Source organism: Ahaetulla prasina, chromosome 1 (assembly GCF_028640845.1).
Source record: "Ahaetulla prasina isolate Xishuangbanna chromosome 1, ASM2864084v1, whole genome shotgun sequence".
In the NCBI taxonomy this organism is placed as follows: Eukaryota; Metazoa; Chordata; class Lepidosauria; order Squamata; family Colubridae; genus Ahaetulla; species Ahaetulla prasina.
The window spans coordinates 372,232,073-372,251,232 of record NC_080539.1 but is presented as its reverse complement, the minus strand read 5'-3'; the positions used below and the strand labels follow the sequence as shown (position 1 = coordinate 372,251,232).

The following is a 19,160-nucleotide window of genomic DNA, read 5'->3' as shown; positions in this document are numbered from 1 at the left end:
TGCCTCAGTTCTCCTTAAAGGTAAAGGTAAAGGTTCCCCTCGCACATATGTGCTAGCCGTTCCCGACTCTAGGGGGCACTGCTCATCTCCGTTTCAAAGCCAGCGTGTCCGAAGACGTCTCCGTGGTCATGGGGCCGGCACGACTCAATGCCAAAGGCGCATGAACGCTGTTCCCTTCCCACCAAAGGTGGTCCCTATTTTTCTACTTGCATTTTTTACGTGCTTTCGAACTGCTAGGTTGGCAGAAGCTGGGACAAGTCACGGGAGCCCACCCCGTTACGTGGCAGCACTAGGGATTCGAACCGCTGAACGGCCGACCTTTCGATCGACAAGCTCAGCATCTCTTACCCACTAAGCCACCGCGTCCCTCAGTTCTCCTTACCCGACTTATAGAAATGGAACTGGAAACTCCGAGCGTCCACACCCAATGATATGGGTCCCATCGTGGCTACAGCTTGCTCCAGCGCTGTCTCATTCTCTGGCGGAATCCGCACTAAGGACGTGCAGTTGCCCGCCCGAGTTTCAGGTTTGTATTGACAGTTGAAGCCATCCTGCAAGAGATGGGATGAGAAGACGCAGGAAAACGGACACCTAGAACAGGGGTCTCCAACCTTGGCCACTTTAAGCCTGGAGGACTTCAACTCTCAGAATTCCCAAGCCAGCTTTGCTGGCTGGGGAATTCTGGGAGTTGAAGTCCTCCAGGCTTAAAGTGGCCAAGGTTGGAGACCCCTGACCTAGAACAGAGAATCATAATGACTGGAAGGGACCTCGGAGGTCTTCTAGTCCAACCCCCTGCTTAGATAGAAGACTCTCTTTTTTTAACGCCCAGCTGAGCTGCGCGATCATCAGAGGCTGTTTTTTTTTAACTTTTAAAAGCATTTTTTCAGCCGAAGAAAAAATGCTTTTAAAAGTAAAAAAACAAACAATCTCTGATGATTGCGCAGCTCAGCTGGGCATGCGGGGAGGGGAAGGTGGGGGTGGGGGGCAAGGATTTTTGCTACCGGTTCTCCGAACCATCGCTACCAGATCGGGCGATCCAGTTCGAACCGGGAGCACTCGTGGCTCCCATGTAACACCACTCCTGCGCAAGCTGCACTGGCTGTGGTCTATCGGGTGCACTTCAAGGTATTGGTTACCACCTTTAAAGCGCTCCATGGCTTAGGACCAGGTTATTTACGGGACCGCCTTCTGCCGACGTTTGCCTCTCATCGATCCGTGCGCTCTCACAGGGAGGGACTCCTCAGGGTGCCGTCAGCCAAACAATGTCGGCTGGCGACCCCCAGGGGGAGAGCCTTCTCTGTGGGGGCTCCTTCCCTCTGGAACAAACTTCCCCCAGGACTTCGACAACTTCCCGACCTCCGGACCTTCCGCCGCGAGCTGAAGACGTATTTATTCTTCCGCGCAGGACTGGCATAAAATTAGTTTTATTAGTAATTTTAATGGGGTTTTTATGATTAGTGTATTTTTTTAAATGACGGGCCAAATTGAATAAGCTTTTTAACATTGGTTTTATTTAATAATAATAATAATTAATAATAATAATAATAATAATAATAATAATATAATAACAATAACAATAACAATAACAATAACAACAATAATAATAATGTTTTAATTTGTATACCGCCCTTCTCCCGAAGGACTCAGGGTGGTGAACAGGCAAATAAAATACAAACAGAAACATACACAATAATTAAAACAACCCTTAAAAAACTGATTCAAATTTGCCAGAAAATTTAAAATAACATTACATTATTTATATTGTATTTATTGATTGTTGTTTTTACCTGGCTGTAAACCGTCCTGAGTCCTTCGGGAGAAGGGCGGTATAGAAATTAAATAATAATAATAATAGTAATAGTAATAATAGTAGTAATAATAATAATAATAATAGTTGTTGTTGTTGTTGTTGTTGTTGTTGTTGTTGTTATTATTATTATTATTATTATTATTATTATTATTATTATTATTATTATTATTATTTCATCCCTGGGTGAACCAGTGAAACCCACCCCTGATGCCGTTGTAACTTTGAATGGTCACAAAATGAACCGTTGCAAGTTGAGGAGAACCTGTAAAATACGATCTTTTAGCAAAAACGGCCGGTAAATAGAGGAATAATAACCACAAACGGAGAGTTCCAAACTCCAAGGGCTGTACGATCTTGGGCCGTCTTCGGTAGTCTCCAAAACTTGCCTCTTTCCTCGCAGACATTTTGTGATTTAACTAGGTAACATCATCAGTGCTGCAAAGGAGTGGGCCTCTTCCTTCTTCGAGCACTGATGATGTTACCTCGTGTGTAATGAGACGTCTGCAGGAATAGCACCAAGCTCAGAGAGCACCGAGGACTCGGACAGTTCAACTCTGAGGTTGTTCTGTCCTCCTCCGCCTCCGTCCGAATGATGGCTTAAGTAGCCGGCACTATCAGCTCTGGCGACAAAAGAGCCAGCGTCTGCCAAGAGCCCTCGTTATCTTCCACGACGCTGGTGAGTCACAAACTTCAGCTCTAGTCAATGAGTGGATTTGCCTGTTACAAAGAGACACACCAGCTCTCGCTGCCTTTTATATCCTGTGGGGTGTGGCTCCGTGACTCAGCACTTCCTAGGCCTGCCCCACCCCTGCTTCTGTTGTTCCCGTCTCTCCTGCCTACGAAACCTAGGGTCCAGCCAGGCCTGATTGCCATCAGCTGGGTATGAAGGCATGGCCTGGGGAGGGAAAGAGTCAGGGGACGGAGGCCTTGTTATCTCCTCCACCTGGCCTGCCTCTGGCTCCTGGAGCTGAGCCAGGAAAGCCGATGCTCCCGAGGTAAGTCCTGACGGCCCTTCCCCCTCACTTTCCGAGTCACTTTCTGGCTGGGGGCCCGGTTCGGGGGGGACACAGACACAACAGAGCTACAAATATTCTCTTCCACCGGTATTTTATGCCTTGCCCATGTCCGCCTTGTTCCCCTCTCTCACCTTCTCCTGGTAAGGGTAATCCTGCTCCGAATCGATGCCTCCGTTTTGCCAAACGTACTCAAAGGCGTGGCTGACGTAGCCCCCATGACAGCCCTTGTTGCCCAGCTTCCAGGAGCAATCCATGAGGTTTTGTTCGCTCAGGGAGACCAGCTTGCCGGTCTTCTTGAAGAGCAGCCCTTCCAGAGCCCCCGTGGCACTGAAGGCCCAGCAGGAGCCACAACGACCCTGTGAAGACAGCAAGAGGCTGGGAGGAGCTCCAAGAAGGACCAAGGAGGACCAAGAGGCCAAAGCTGGCTCTGTATTGAATGGAGGAGGAGGAGGAGGAAGATGGAGACAGAGAAGGAGGAGAAGGAAGATGAAGAGAAGGTAGATGGGGAAGGAGAAGGAGGAGGAAGATGGAGACAGAGAAGGAGAAGGAGAAGGAGAAGGAGAAGGAGAAGGAGAAGGAAGATGAAGAGAAGGTAGATGGGGAAGGGGAAGGAGGAGGAAGATGGAGACAGAGAAGGAAAAGGAGAAGAAATGAAGAGAAAGCAGAAGGGAAGGAGGAGGAGGAGGAGGGAAGGGAAGGAGGGGTAGAGAGGAGGAAGAAGAGAAATGGAGGAGAAGAAATGGAGAAGAAGGAGGAGGAGAGAAGGAAGGAATGGTAGAGAGGAGGGGAGAAGAAATGGAGGAGAAGGAGAAATGGAGAAGGAAAAGGAGAAGGAGAGAAGAAGAAGGGAAGAAATGGAGGAGGAGGAGAATTGGAGAAGGAGGGGAGGAAAGAAAGGGAAGGAGAAGGGAAAGGAAAGGGAAGGAGTAGTAGGAAAGAAGGAGAAATGGAGAAGGAAAAGGAGAAGGAGAAGGAGAGAAGAAGAAGGGAAGAAATGGAGGAGGAGAAGGAGAAATGGAGGAGGAGGAGGTGGAAAGAAGGAAAGGGAAGGAGTGGTAAAGGGGGAGGAGGAGAAATGGAGGAGGAGAGGGAGGAGGAGGGGGACAAGGAGGAGGAGGCCAGCAGAAGGAGAGGGAGGAGGAAGAGATAGGGGAGGAGAAAAAAGAGAAAGACAAGAAGAAGGAGAAGATAGGAAGAAAGCGAAGAGAAGAAGAAACAAAAAAGGAAGAGGAAGAAAAGAGGAAGGGAGGGGAGAAGGAGGAGAGAAGGAGAAGGAGAAGAAGGTAGAGAAGGATCAAAGAAAGAGGAGAAGAAAGAGAAGGAGGGGAATGAGAAGAAGAGAAACAGGAGGAAGAAGAAGACAAAGATTGATCAATGGAAGTGCCCTGCAGGAACAGGAGAACAAAGCTGAATTTCTCTGTCCCGTATCATTGCAGCAGCGGCAAGAGGAAGAAGAAGAAGGCAGTTTATAGAGATGCAGGTAAAGGTGAAAAAAGAGAGAGAGAGAGAAATTCTAGCTGGAGTACAAAATCTCCAGGACTCACCTGATTTTTTACAGGAGTAACGTAACCCTTCGTACGCCAGTCCACCTGCTTGGGTGTCTCCTCCGTGGCTGATCCTTGGAAGTAAGTGTCGCCCTCTTCGTACTCTTCGGCTAAATTGGGCTGGAAACCGTTCAGCATCTGGTTAAACTCCTCATCTGTCTGGAGAAGAAATCAGGAATTTTGTCTGCCGCTTGTGAGTCTTCAACTTTTCAGCAGGACAGGAGAGCAAGCCGTGGGAGGAGGCAGAGAAGGTGCAGATGGAAATCGGAGCGACTTGTAAGGTTGTCATCCAAGGGAGGCCAATGTGTAGCCCTCTAGAGCTTGGCAACTTAAAGGTATGTGGACTTCAACTCCCAGAATCCCCTAGCCAGCATCTGTGGACTTCAACTCCCAGAATCCCCTAGCCAGCATCTGTGGACTTCAACTCCCAGAATTCCCTAGCCAGCATCTGTAGATTTCAACTCCCAGAATCCCCTAGCCAGCATCTATAGATTTCAACTCCCAGAATCCCCTAGCCAGCATCTGTAGATTTCAACTCCCAGAATCCCCTAGCCAGCATCTGTAGATTTCAACTCCCAGAATCCCATAGCCAGCATCTGTGGACTTCAATTCCCAAAATTCCATAGCCAGCATCTGTGGACTTCAACTCCCAGAATCCCCTAGCCAGCATCTGTGGACTTCAATTCCCAGAATCCCATAGCCAGCATCTGTGGACTTCAACTCCCAGAATCCCCTAGCCAGCATCTGTGGACTTCAACTCCCAGAATCCCCTAGCCAGCATCTGTGGACTTCAACTCCCAGAATCCCCTAGCCAGCATCTGTGGACTTCAACTCCCAGAATCCCCTAGCCAGCATCTGTAGATTTCAACTCCCAGAATCCCATAGCCAGCATCTGTGGACTTCAACTCCCAAAATTCCCTAGCCAGCATCTGTAGATTTCAACTCCCAGAATCCCCTAGCCAGCATCTGTGGACTTCAACTCCCAGAATCCCCTAGCCAGCATCTGTGGACTTCAACTCCCAGAATCCCCTAGCCAGCATCTGTGGACTTCAACTCCCAGAATCCCCTAGCCAGCATCTGTGGACTTCAACTCCCAGAATCCCCTAGCCAGCATCTGTGGACTTCAACTCCCAGAATCCCCTAGCCAGCATCTGTGGACTTCAATTCCCAGAATCCCCTAGCCAGCATCTGTGGACTTCAACTCCCAGAATCCCCTAGCCAGCATCTGTGGACTTCAACTCTACAACTGGTCTTTGCGTGTGTGGGAGTGCTGGAAACCGGAAGAGCTGGTGGGCATGTGCGCACCAGGAAGGTGAGCTTTCCGTTTCCGGCGGTCACCTGGTCTTCCGGTTTCTGGTGCACACATGCGTGCGAAGACCAGCTGGGCGGCGCGCATGCGCGAGCCGGGAACCAGAAGCTCAGCTTCCTGGCACATGCCTGCCCACCACCCATGCTCTTCCTGTTTCTGGTGCTCCCGCGTGTGCGCGCTGGGGAGCTACTCTTCCAGTTTTTGGTGCCCTCCCCCTCGCACGCGTTCCCGTTTCAGCACTTGGTGCCATAAAGTTTCACCAACACTGCCCTAGAAGACAGACCTGAACCAATGGTGGGTTTCAAATTTTTTTACTACCGGTTCTGTGGGCGTGGCTTGGTGGGCGTGGCTTGGTGGGCGTGGCAGGGGAAGGATACTGCAAAATCCCCATTTTCTCCCGATCAGCTGGGACCTGGGAGGCAGAGAATAAATGGGGGCGGGGCCAGTCAGAATTTTTACTACTGGTTCTGCTAACTACTCAAACTTTCCGCTACCGGTTCTCAAGAACTGGTCAGAACCTGCAGAAACCCACCTCTGACCTGAACCCTGGGCCCCATCTAACAAAATGAAATTCAGTGTAGAGAAAAGTCAAGTCTTATATTTAGGCAAGAAAAACCAATAGGACACATATAAACTGGGTGAAACCAGGCTTAATAGCAAATACTCTGAGAGGGATCTTGGAGTTTTAGGGGACAACCAGCTAAGTATGAGCCAGCTGTATGCAGCGGCAGCTAAAAAAGCCAACACAATCCTAAATTGCATTAACAGAGGGATACAATCAAGATCAAGGGAGGTCCTAATACCACCCTAGAAAGCCTTAGTAAGACCACACCTAGAGTACTGCATCCAGTTTTGGTCATCACACTATAAAAAGATGTTGAGACTCTAGAAAAAGTGCAGAGAAGAGCAACAAAGTTGATTAGGGGACTGGAGGCTAAAACATATGAAGAACTGTTACAGGAACAGGGCCTGGCTAGTCTAGTGAAGAGAAGGACCAGGGGAGACATGATAGCAGTCTTCCAATATTTGAGGGGCTGCCACAGAGAGGAGTTGGGGGTCAAGCTATTTTCCAAGCCAGATAAGGAATAATGGATGGAAACTGATCAAGGAGAGATTCAACCTAGAAATAAGGAGAAATTTTCTGACAGTGAGAACAATCAACCCATGGAACAGAAGTTGCCTTCGGGAGTTGTGGGAGCTTCATCAGTGGAGGCTTTCAAGAAGAGACTGGACTGCCATCTGTCAGAAATGGTGTAGGGTCTGCTTGGGCAGGGGGTTGGACTAGATGACCTACAAGGTCCCTTCCAACTCTGTCAATCTGTTAATTCCCCAGCTAGCATTTGTTAACTTCAGTTCCCAGAATTCTCCATTCAGCTTCTGTGGACCGCAACTCCAAGAGTTCTAGCACTAACTTTATTGTCAGGTTACATTAAAAGAATCTTGCAAAACTTAAAAAGTACAGGTGGTCCTTGACTTACAACCATTCGTTTAGTGACCATCTGAACTTACGACGGCACTGCAAAAAGTGACTTATGACTGTGTCCTCACACTTACGACATGCAGCATGTCCATGGTCTTTTGATTTACATTAGGATGCTCGGCAACTGGCTCCTATTTATGACGGTCGCAGTGCCCCAGGGTCACGTGACGACAGGCCAAATCGATGGGGAAGCCAGATTCGCTTAACAAGCAGGTTACTAACTTGACACCTGCAGTGATTCACTCAACGACTGTGGCACAAAAGGTCGTAAGATGGGGCAAAACTCACTGAATACATGTCTCACTTTGCCGCAGAAATCTGGGGCTCCATTGTGGTCGTAAGGCGAGGATTACCTGTACTTCGGCCACCCAATGAGACGAGAGGACTCATTGGAGGAGACCCCGATGTTGGGAAAGACCAGAATGGAAGGGAACAGCAGAGGATGAGATGGCTGGATAGTGTCGTCGACACAACGAACGTGAATTTGGCAAAATCTGGGAGACAATGGAGGACAGAGGGACCTGGCGTGCTGTGTGGTCCATGGGGTCACAAAGATCAGACACAACCGGAGAAATTGAAATGTTACCATATGCCTCCCACCGACCCGTACGCTCTCACAGAGAGGGACTTCTCAGGGTGCCGTCCGCCAAACAATGTCGGCTGGCGGCCCCCAGGGGGAGGGCCTTCTCTGTGGGGGCTCCCACACTCTGGAACGAGCTTCCCCCGGGTTTACGCCAAATACCTGACCTTCGGACATTCCGTCGCGAACTGAAGACACACCTTTTCATTCGCGCGGGGCTGGCTTGAACTGAATTTTATTAATTTTAAATTTTTTATTAATTAATTTTAAATGGGGTTTTTAGTTTATGGTATATTTTAACTTTTCAGGCTAATTTTAAAATAAGTTTTTTAATTTGCATTTTAAATTGTATATTGTATTATCTGTTTTATTTTTGCCTGTACACCGCCCTGAGTCCTTCGGGAGAAGGGTGGTATAAAAATCAAATAAATAAATAAAATAAATTATAATTAATAAGAAATTATTTGATTATAGTTGAGAGACATATCAGATGGATAAAATGTAAGTATAGATAAATTAATTGGAATGTATATGGGCACACAGGATTGGGGATCAACCCACCGACACAATGTATTTGGATTGATGATGATTTTATGTATGTTTGTTTGTTAAAAATAAAAATTACAAAAAAAAAAAAAAGGATCAGACACAACTGAGCAACTGAACCAGTGGTGGGATTCAGCCGGTTTGGCCAAACCGGTTGTTAAATTGCTGGCCGGCCCCGCCCCATCTCTCCACACCCTGCCCCTTCCAGGAGTCCCCACACACCCCATTTTGGCTCCCAGAAGGCTGCAGGGAGGCTCTCCTTGAGGAACACCTGGAAGCTCCAACTGGTACAGAATGCGGCCGTGCGGGGGATTGAGGGAGCTCCTTGTAGCTCCCATGTAACACCTCTCCTGCGCAGGCTGCATTGGTTGCCGGTGGTCTTCCGGGTGCGCTTCAAGGTGTTGGTTATCACCTTTAAAGCGCTCCATGGCATTGGACCGGGATATTTACGGGACTGCCTGCTGCCGCCAGTTACCTCCCATTGTCCGGTACGTCCAGTGCGCGCTCACAGGGAGGGCCTTCTTAGGGTGCCGTCGGCCAGCCAATGTCGGCTGGTGGCCCCCAGGGGAAGAGCGTTCTCTGTGGGGGCCCCGGCTCTATGGAACGAGCTGCCGGTGGGACTCCGTCTCCTCCCTGATCTCCGGACCTTTAAACGCGAGCTCAAGACTTTCTTTTTCCACCAAGCGGGGCTGGCCTGATTGATTGATTTTAATATGGGGGGTTTTAGCGGGTTTTTTAAAAGGGTTTTAGCTTCTGAAAAATTTTAGCTAATATTTTAAGTATACAGCGATCAGAATCAGATTTTTAAACTTGTTATAGTATTTTAATAATTAGAACTGCAGGAAAAATAATTGCAACCAACCTGCCTTCCATTGAGGACCTGTATACTGCACGAATCAAGAAGAGGGCCGTGAAAATATTTGCAGATCCCTCGCATCCTGGACATAAACTCTTTCAACTCCTACCCTCAAAACGATGCTATAGAGCACTGCACACCAGAACAACCAGACACAAGAACAGTTTTTTCCCGAAGGCCATCACTCTGCTAAACAAATAATTCCCTCAACACTGTCAAACTATTTACTAAATCTGCACTACTATTAATCTTCTCATAGTTCCCATCACCAATCTCTTTCCACTGATGACTGTATGACTATAACTTGTTGCTGGCAATCCTTATGATTTATATTGATATATTGACAATCAATTGTGTTGCAAGTGTTGTACCTTGATGAACGTATCTTTTCTTTTATGTACACTGAGAGCATCTGCACCAAGACAAATTCCTTGTGTGTCCAATCACACTTGGCCAATAAAAAATTCTATTCCTTAATTTGTTTAGGATTTTTGTTGTTTTATTGGCTGTACACCGCCCTGAGTCTTCGGAGAAGGGCGGTATAAAAATATGAATGAATGAATGAATGAATGAATGAATGAATGAATAAATAAATAAATAAATAAATAAATAAATAAATAAATAAATAAATAAATAAATAAATACTAGGCCCAAAACGGGCCGCTGGAGGGGTGCAGCGCCCCCCTGTGGACCATTTTTGCTCCCGGGGGGGTGCAGGATGCCGAGTGCTGCCTGTCACTCACACCCTGGCCACGCCCACCCTGGCCACGCCCACCCAGGCGGCCATTAGGGCAGAGAACCGGTTGTTAAATGATTTAAATCCCATCCCTTCCAGAGTTTTGCCTGGTTACCAGATCACCCAAGTGGTTCATGGCCAATTGGAAACTGTGTTTGCCCCGAGCGGCTTCCAAATTGTGCTGTTCAATCCTCCACAGGTTCTTCTCCCAGACCATCCGACGAAAAGCTTCTTCCTCCTGTAACGACACAAAGGGCCCGTCACAAATTGAGACACAGAAACGAGTCTCCCGAAGCCCAAGATCGCCCCAAGGGGAAAAAGAACTTCAAATTTAAAGAACATTTTAAAGAACATTTGTTTCAGGGAGATTTCGAGACAAGGCAGTCCTCGCGTTACGACCGCAATTGAGCCCGGCATTTTTGTTGCTAAGCGAGACAGTCATTAAGTGAGGTTTGACCCGTTTTACAGCCTTTCTTGCCATAGTTGTTAAGTGAATCAAGGCAGTTGTTAAGTTAGGAACGAGGTTGTTAAGTGAATCCGGTTCCTCCATTGATTTTGCTGGGCAGAAGGCCACAAAAAAGGATCACATGACCCCAGGACAGGGCAACCACCATAAATATGAGCCAGTTGCCAAGCATCTGAATTTATTATTATTATTATTAATAATAACAACAGAGTTGGAAGGGACCTTGGAGGCCTTCTAGTCCAACCCCCTGCCCAGGCAGGAAACCCTAAACCACTTCAGACAAATGGTTATCCAGCATCTTCTTAAAAATTTCCAGTGTTGGAGCATTCACAACTTCTGCAGGCAAGTCGTTCCACTTATTAATTGTTCTCACTGTCAGGAAATTTCTCCTTAGTTCTAAGTTGCTTCTCTCCTTGATCAGTTTCCACCCATTGCTTCTTGTTCTACCCTCAGGTGCTTTGGAGAATAGCTTGACTCCCTCTTCTTTGTGGCAGCCCCTGAGATATTGGAAGACTGCTATCATGTCTCTCCTAGTCCTTCTTTTCATTAAACTAGACATACCCAGTTCCTGCAACCGTTCTTCATATGTTTTATCCTCCAGTCCCCTAATCCTCTTTGTTGCTCTTCTCTGCACTCTTTCTAGAGTCTCAACATCTTTTTTACATCGTGGCGACCAAAACTGGATGCAATATTCCAAGTGTGGCCTTACCAAGGCATTATAAAGTGGCACTAACACTTCACGTGATCTTGATTCTATCCCTCTGTTTATGCAGCCCAGAACTGTGTTGGCTTTTTTAACAGCTGCTGCACACGGCTGGCTCATATTTAAGTGATTGTCCACCACAATTTGATCATGTGTCCATGAGGATGCTGCAACGGTCATAAGTGTGAAAAGTTGACATCCACCCATCTTAAAGCATGCTAAGTGGGGAATTCTGGGAGTGGAAGTCCACCCATCTTAAAGCATGCTGGCTTGGGAATTCTGGGAATTGAAATCCACCCATTTTAAAGCATGTTGGTTGGAGAATTCTGGAAGTTGGCAACCACCCATCTTAAAGCATGCTGGCTGAGGAATTCTGGGAGTTGAAGTCTACCCCTCTTAATGTGTCAGCTGGGGAATTCTGGGAGTCGAAGTCCAACCCTCTTAAAGCCTGCTGGCTCGGGAATTCTGGGAGCTGAAATCCACCTATCTCAAAGCTGCCAAAGTTGAGAACCCTTGATGTAACCTCACAATAATAATAATAATAATAATAATAATAATAATAATAATAATAATAATAATAATAATAATAATAATAATAATAATAATAATAAAATTTGTATACCGCCCTTCTCCCGAAGGACTCAGGGCAGTGCACAGGCAAATAAAATAATACAATATATTACAATAAAACACATTTTAAAAAACTTATTCAAAATAGCCTAAATTTAAAATACCATACAAAATATAAAAAATAAACCCCAATAAAATCCATATTTAAAACCCTATTTAAGCCTACTCTTTAATAGAGTAGAATTAGGTTTTCTGGAGGCCCTTCCCATCTGGACTACCTTGCAAGACTCACACAAACTCACCTCCAGGTAATCCTTGGTGTGGGTTTCTTTCCATCCCTTCCATGCTCCCTCCAGGGCCAGATTTACGGGGCTGCAGGACACCTTCAGGAAGACCAGCGTGGTCATGATGAGCCAACAAAACGACAGCATGTCTATGTCTTGGTGGAAATGAAGATATCCTGAGGGTTAAGGATGCTCAAAGCTGGGGACCTTTTATCCCCTCGTGATTTTATTCACCGCCCCCCCCCTCAATTGATTGATTTCTCTTCTAAATAGAAAGCTTTGCGTTTGTACCGGTTAAATTTCAGTCTGTTGTTTTGAACCCATGTCTCCAGCCTACTGGAGTAAGTAATTCCACCCAGTTTTGTAACCCTTTGCAAATTTAATAAGCATTTTCTCTTGTCTCTTCCCTCTTCCCTAAGTCATTAACAGAAAAAAAACAACCACCATCATCTCAGTTGGACATTTTGAAGTTTTCAAAAATATCCATTCAAATTCAATATAGGGAAAAGTAAGACAAGAAAAAAATGCACAGGGGCCTCTGTGGCTCAGACTGCTAATGCAGTCTGTTATTAACAGCAGCTGCTTGCAATTACTGCAGGTTCTAGTCCCACCAGGCCCAAGGTTGACTCAGCCTTCCATCCTTTATAAGGTAGGTAAAATGAGGACCCAGATTGTTGGGGGGGCAATAAGTTGACTTTGTATATAATATACAAATGGATGAAGACTATTGGTTGACATAGTGTAAGCCGCCCTGAGTCTTCGGAGAAGGGCGGGATATAAATGCAAAAAAAAAAAAAAAATAGGACAGGTGGTACCTCCCTCAATAGTAGTACCTGTGAGAGGGATCTTGGAGTCCTAGTGGACAACCGTTTAGATATGAGCCAGCCGTGTGCAGCAGCTGCCAAAAAAGCCAACACAGTTCTGGGCTGCATAAACAGAGGGATAGAATCAAGATCACGTGAAGTGTTAATACCACTTTATAAGGCCTTGGTAAGGCCACACTTGGAATATTGCATCCAGTTTTGGTCACCATGATGTAAAAAAGATGTTGAGACTCTAGAAAGAGTGCAGAGAAGAGCAACAAAGATGATTAGGGGGACTGGAGGCTAAAACATATGAAGAACGGTTGCTGGAATTGGTTATGTCTAGTTTGATGAAAAGAAGGACTAGGAGAGACATGATAGCTGTGTTCCAATATCTCAGGGGTTGCCACAAAGAAGAGGGAGTCAAGCTATTCTCCAAAGCACCTGAGGCAGGGGTGAAATCCAGCAGGTTCTGACCACTTCTGGAGAACCGGTAGTGGAAATTTTGAGTAGTTTGGAGAACCGGCAAATACCACCTCTTGACTGGCCCCAGAGTGAGGTGGGAATGGAGATTTTGCAGTATCCTTCCCCTGCCACGCCCACCAAGCCACACCCACAGAACCAGTAATAAAAAAAAAAATTGGATTTCCTCGCTGACCTGAGGGCAAGACAAGAAGCAACAGGTGGAAACTAATCAAGGAGAGAAGCAATTTAGAACTAAGGAGAAATTTCCTGATAACTAGAACAATCACTGCTTCCGTAAACTGTGGGTGCTTCAACATCACTCAACAAACAAATAATTCCCTCAACACTGTCGGACTATTTACTGAATCTGCACTACTATTAATCTTCTCATAGTTCCCATCACCAATCTCTTTCCACTTACGACTGTATGACTATAACTTGTTGCTGGCAATCCTTATGATTTATATTGATATATTGATCATCAATTGTGTTGTAAATGTTGTACCTTGATGAACGTATCTTTTCTTTTATGTACACTGAGAGCATATGCACCAAGACAAATTCCTTGTGTGTCCAATCACACTTGGCCAATAAAATTCTAAAAATTCTAATTTTAAGAAGAGATTTGTCTGAAATGTTATAGGTTCTCCTGCTTGAGCAGGGGGTTGGACTAGACGACCTCCAGGGTGCCTTCCACTTTCTTATTCTAATATTCCATGTTCAGCAGGCACACAGCCAGGGGTGTGTGTGTGTGTGTGTGTGTGTGTGCCAGGATTGGAGAAGTTCTCCATATATCGTAGCCTTAATCCTAGCAGGTGTGCACAGCATTGCACACACCAAGGCCTGCAAATTGAACAGAGATTCATGAGGCCTTAGATCAGTGGTTCTCAACCTTTATAGTGCTGCGACCCCTTTAATACAATTCCCCACGATGTGGCAACCCCTTTAACACAATTCCCCCACAATGTGGCGACCCCAAATGTAAAATTATTTTCGTTTCGAATTTATCGCGCCTGAAGCCGTATCGGCTAGCGATCTGAACTGCTTGCGATTGCCTTGAGGACGGAGGCATTAAAGCGGAGACTCCTCCCCTATTAAGTTTATCGCGCCTGAAGCCAGGTTAGGCTAGCGATTGGGAGTGATTGCAGCTGGCTTGAGAGGGAGACATCAGAGCAAAGATTTCTCTCTTTTTTTAATTCATCGCGCCTGAAGCCGAATTCGGCTAGCAATTTGAAGAGCCTGCAGCCGGCTTGCGGAGTCAACCATTGGAGCGCGATTCTTCGACTCGCAAGTATACTTCCCATATTTCCGATGGTCTTAGATGACCCCTGGCAAATCGTCATTCGACCCCCAACGGGGTCCCGACCCACAGGTTGAGAACCGCTGCCTTAGATGAAGCGACATATTAGAGGCAGATTATTTTTTTTCTCTTGCTAGATTTCTCCTCCGATACGATTGTACAATTTGAGAATGGATGGGATGTTAAATGGACCACTGCAGTTGTTAAGTTAGTAACACTCGGTTGTTAAGCGAGTCACAAGGTCACAAAAGGGGAAGACTTTTTTTTTTCCTTTTTAATGAGCCTGTAATAGCACTTGGCACTTAGACTTATATACTGCTTCATAAGTGCTTTCCAGCCCTCTCTAAGAGGTTTACAGAGTCAGCCTGTTGCCCCCAACAATCTGAGTCCTCATTTTACCGACTTCGGAAGGACGGAAGGTTGAGACAACCTTGAGCCTGGTGAGATTTGAATGGCTCAATTGCAGGCAGCCGGCAGGCAGCAGAAGTAGCCTGCAGTACCGCGCTCTAACCACTGCGCTACCATTATTATTATTATTATTATTATTATTATTATTATTATTTAAATTTGTATACCGCCCTTCTCCCGAAGGACTCAGGGCGGTTCACAGCCAAGTAAAAATACATAATACACTATAAATACAATTAAAATACAATTAAAAAACTTATTAAATTGGCCAGAATTAAAATTTAGAAATAAAACCCATTAAAAACCCATAAACTTAAAAAACTAACCCAGTCCAGCGCAGGTGAATAAGTGAGTTTTAAGCTCGCGGTGAAAGGTTCGGAGGTCCGGAAGTTGACGAAGTCCTGGGGGGAGTTCGTTCCAGAGGGCGGGAGCCCCCACCGAGAAGGCCCTTCCCCTGGGCGTCGCCAGACGACACTGTCGCGCCGATGGCACCCTGAGGAGTCCCTCTCTGTGAGAGCGCACGGGTCGGTGAGAGGTATTCGGTAGCAGCAGGCGGTCCCGTAAGTAACCCGGCCCTATGCCATGGAGCGCTTTAAAGACGTTCACCAACACCTTGAAGCGCACCCGGAAGGCCACAGGTAGCCAGTGCAGCCTGCGCAGGATAGGTGTCACTCGGGAGCCACGAGGGGCTCCCTCTATCACCCGCGCAGCTGCATTCTGGACTAACTGTAGCCTCCGGATGCCCCTCAAGGGGAGCCCCATGTAGAGAGCATTGCAGTAGTCCATGGCTCCCTTGCTTCGGGGTGGGGTCGGGGCAATTGAACATTAACTGGCCGGATGCCCTTCCTGACGCCTATGAGGAGTTTGCAGAAGATGCCATACTTTTCGGAGTATAAGACACACTTTTTTACCCCCTAAAAAAGGGTGGAAATGTCGGTGCGTCTTATACACCAAATATGGTCATTTTTGGCCTCCCGAAACCCCGCCTAGCGTGTCTCGTTTTTGCGAAAAATGGGACATGCACAGGGTTCGGGAGGCCTGCTCCTGGGGGCCGGGGAGGGCAAAAACGAGATGTGGGGGGGGGGGTTCAGGAGGCCAAAACAGGCCCGCTTTTCGTAAAAACGGGATGCGCAGAGAGTTTGGGAGGCCTGCAGAGTGCTCCTGGGGGCCGGGGAGGGCAAAAACCAGACACGTGGAAACCAAAAACTTTTTTTTCTTGTTTTTCTCTTTGAAATCTCAGTGCGTCTTATCTCCCCTGCGTCTGATAGCCCAAAAAATACAGTTATTTTCTTTTTGTGCCCTCAAAGAGAAACTCCTGTCACTGCTTAGGGTCGAACTCTCAACCTTCTGAATAGGAGGTGAAAATCCTCACCTCTAGGCCACCGTACCACTCCGTTGGTACTTCACAACAAAGTAGAATTAATTCGTCGGTCTGTGCAAGATTTCATAAGCCTAGCAAGCCCATCCTGGCTCCCTTCCCATTGGTGGCTGTTTCTGTGGTTCTGCTCCCCTACACACACACACAAACACATGCACCACACGCATGCACAAACACACACAGACACAAACGCGAGTGCAGCCACGTGCACAGAGGAAGCAAACCTTGCCTCATCGAGACTGCAGCCTTTCTGGGAAAACTAGAAGAGAACCTTTCTGCAAAACATCCACTTTCCAAAAGTTATGCCGGTTAAAAACAAAATGCAGGATTGGTGATCGAGGGGTGGGGTGGGGGAATTAGGATTTAGGAATTAGGATTTAAATTGCAGTGGTGATGAAATCCAAATTTTTTTTACTACGGGTTCTGTGGGTGTGGCTTGGTGGGCATGGCAGGGGAAGGATACTGCAAAATCCCCATTCCCTCCCCACTCCTGGGGGAAGGATACTGCAAAATCTCCATTCCCACCCCACTCCTGGGGGAAGGATACTGCAAAATCCCCATTCCCCCCCATTCCTGGGGGAAGGATACTGCAAAATCCCCACTCCCTCCTCACTCCTGGGGGAAGGATACTGCAAAATCCCCATTCCCTCCCCACTCCAGGGGAAGGATACTGCAAAATCTCCATTCCCTCCCCACTCCAGGGGAAGGATACTGCAAAATCTCCATTCCCACCCCACTCCTGGGGGAAGAATATTGCAAAATCCCCATTCCCTCCCCATTCCTGGGGGAAGGATACTGCAAAATCCCCATTCCCTCCCCACTCCTGGGGGAAGAATACTGCAAATTCCCCATTCCCTCCCCATTCCTGGGGGAAGGATACTGCAAAATCCCCACTCCTGGGGGAAGGATACTGCAAAATCCCCATTCCCTCACCACTCTGGGATCAGCCAGAGGTGGTATTTGCCGGTTCTCCGAACTACTCAAAATTTCCGCTACCGATTCTCCAGAACCTGCTGGATTTCACCCCTGGGTTGCAGGAATATTGTTCCCAATCCTTCCACCCACCCACGCCTTCCCCAAGGGGTCTTCTTGATGCTGTGTCCATCACTACACCTTTACAATAGTTTGGGTAATGACGGCTTCCTGAGTTTTGCAGCCAAGATTAGAACGAGCAACTACACCGTATGGCAGGGGTCTCCAACCTTGACAACCTTAAGACTTATGGACTTCAACTCCCAGAGTCCCTCAGCCAGCAAAGCTGGCTGAGAAACTCTGGGAGTTGGAAGTCCACAAGTCTTAAAGTTGTCAAGGTTGGAGACCCCTGCCATATGCAATTCGTTAATTCTAGGTCTTGCCCATTTTCCGACTTCGACCACTCGGGTTCTTCTGAAGTTATGCGTCCCCTCTTCATTCACGGGACACTCTATCAGGGGTTTCCCCATCTACTTTCATAGGGAAATGCTAGGACGCAAGCAAACACCACACACACACACACACACACACACACAAACACAAACACACCCCATTCTGGCATTTTCCCACTTTGGCAGTTTGAGTCTCGCCCGGCTCAAGATTGACTCAGCCTTCCATCCTTCGGAGGACCCGGATTGTTGGGGGCAAGAGGCTGACTCTGTCAACCGCTCGGAGAGGGCAGTAAAAACACTGTGAAAGCGGTATATAAGTCTAAGTGCTATTGCTACCTTCCTATCAATTTATATGAGAATAGCAGAGTTGGAAGGGACCTTGGAGGTCTTCCAGTCCAACCCCCGACTCAGGCAGGAGACCCTATACTATTTCAGACAAATGGCTGTCCAGTCTCTTCCTCAAAACCTCCAATATTGGAGCACCCACAACTTCTTAAGGAAAGCCGTTCCACTGATTAATTTTTCTAACTGTCAGGAAATTTCTCCTTAGTTCTAGGTTGCTTCTCTCCTTGATTGGTTTCCACCCATTGCTTCTTGTTCTACCCTCAGGTGCTTTGGAGAACAGCTTGACTCCCTCTTCTTTGGGGCAACCCCTGAGATATTGGAAGACTGCTATCATGTCTCCCCTAGTCCTTCTTTTTATTAAACTAGGCATACCGAGTTCCTGCAAGCGTTCTTCTATGTTTTAGCCTCCAGTCCCCTAATCATCTTTGTTGCTCTTCTCTGCACTCTTCCTAGAGTCTCAACATCCTTTTTTACATCGTGGCGACCAAAACTAAATGCCGGATTTCAAGTGTGGCCTTACCAAGGCCTTATAAAGTGGTGTTAATACTTCACGTGATCTTGATTTTATCCCTCTGTTAATCCAGCCTAACAGCTGCAGCTGCCAAAAAACCTGACAATTAAGTTATAACTCTTAAAACTTATACTGTGCACACCAACCACAATCTACTCAGCTGCCTCTCCTCACGTGTCTATTGGACCACATAAAGAGTGTGCATATGTGTGTGTGTGTGATCAAATGAGGACGTGAAAGGAGCACAACTGTCTTAGGCACATGGCCAATATACCCCTGGCTGCAGGATGGTGAAGCGGAGCTTCCAGCAGCTGCGGCAGTCTACCTAAAGAAAAAACCAACCACCACCAAGCATTTCCTAGGATCTTGAGTGCAGCTCCCTGTTTTAATGGGCGATGGCTGACGTCCCCCTTACCAAATGGGAGTTCTGTCTCCGATTTATGACCTGTTTCTCCCAACCGCACTTACCGCTTTCCCGTAGAAAAGGCTAGGAAAAGAGACGGCTTCCTGCCTTTGCCCGTCTCTCGTCTCTCTGCAACGGCAGAAGTTACCAGATCTCTTGAAACCTTCTCTTCCCCCTCAGTTTCCTTTCACTGGCCCTGCCTCCACCTGCTGGGTTTTGCAAAGCTGGAAGCCACAATTTTGTGACGCGAGCCCAGCTTCCACATAGCCTTTCATCGGTAGCT

General features: G+C 47.0%; 1 protein-coding gene across 1 annotated transcript in view; it reads right to left on the bottom strand.

The window, feature by feature from the left end:
* Positions 1-19,160, bottom strand: part of LOC131188372 (procathepsin L-like) — a 24,136-nt gene extending 4,976 nt beyond the window's left edge. The window contains exons 1-6 of the mRNA XM_058163605.1: positions 18,943-19,160; positions 11,919-12,055; positions 9,993-10,115; positions 4,371-4,529; positions 2,958-3,182; positions 383-551 (exon numbers count right to left, since the gene is read on the bottom strand). Of these exons, the coding sequence (XP_058019588.1) occupies positions 383-551; positions 2,958-3,182; positions 4,371-4,529; positions 9,993-10,115; positions 11,919-12,047 (805 nt within the window). The 5' untranslated portion in view covers positions 12,048-12,055; positions 18,943-19,160. The remainder of the gene's footprint in view (positions 1-382; positions 552-2,957; positions 3,183-4,370; positions 4,530-9,992; positions 10,116-11,918; positions 12,056-18,942) is intronic.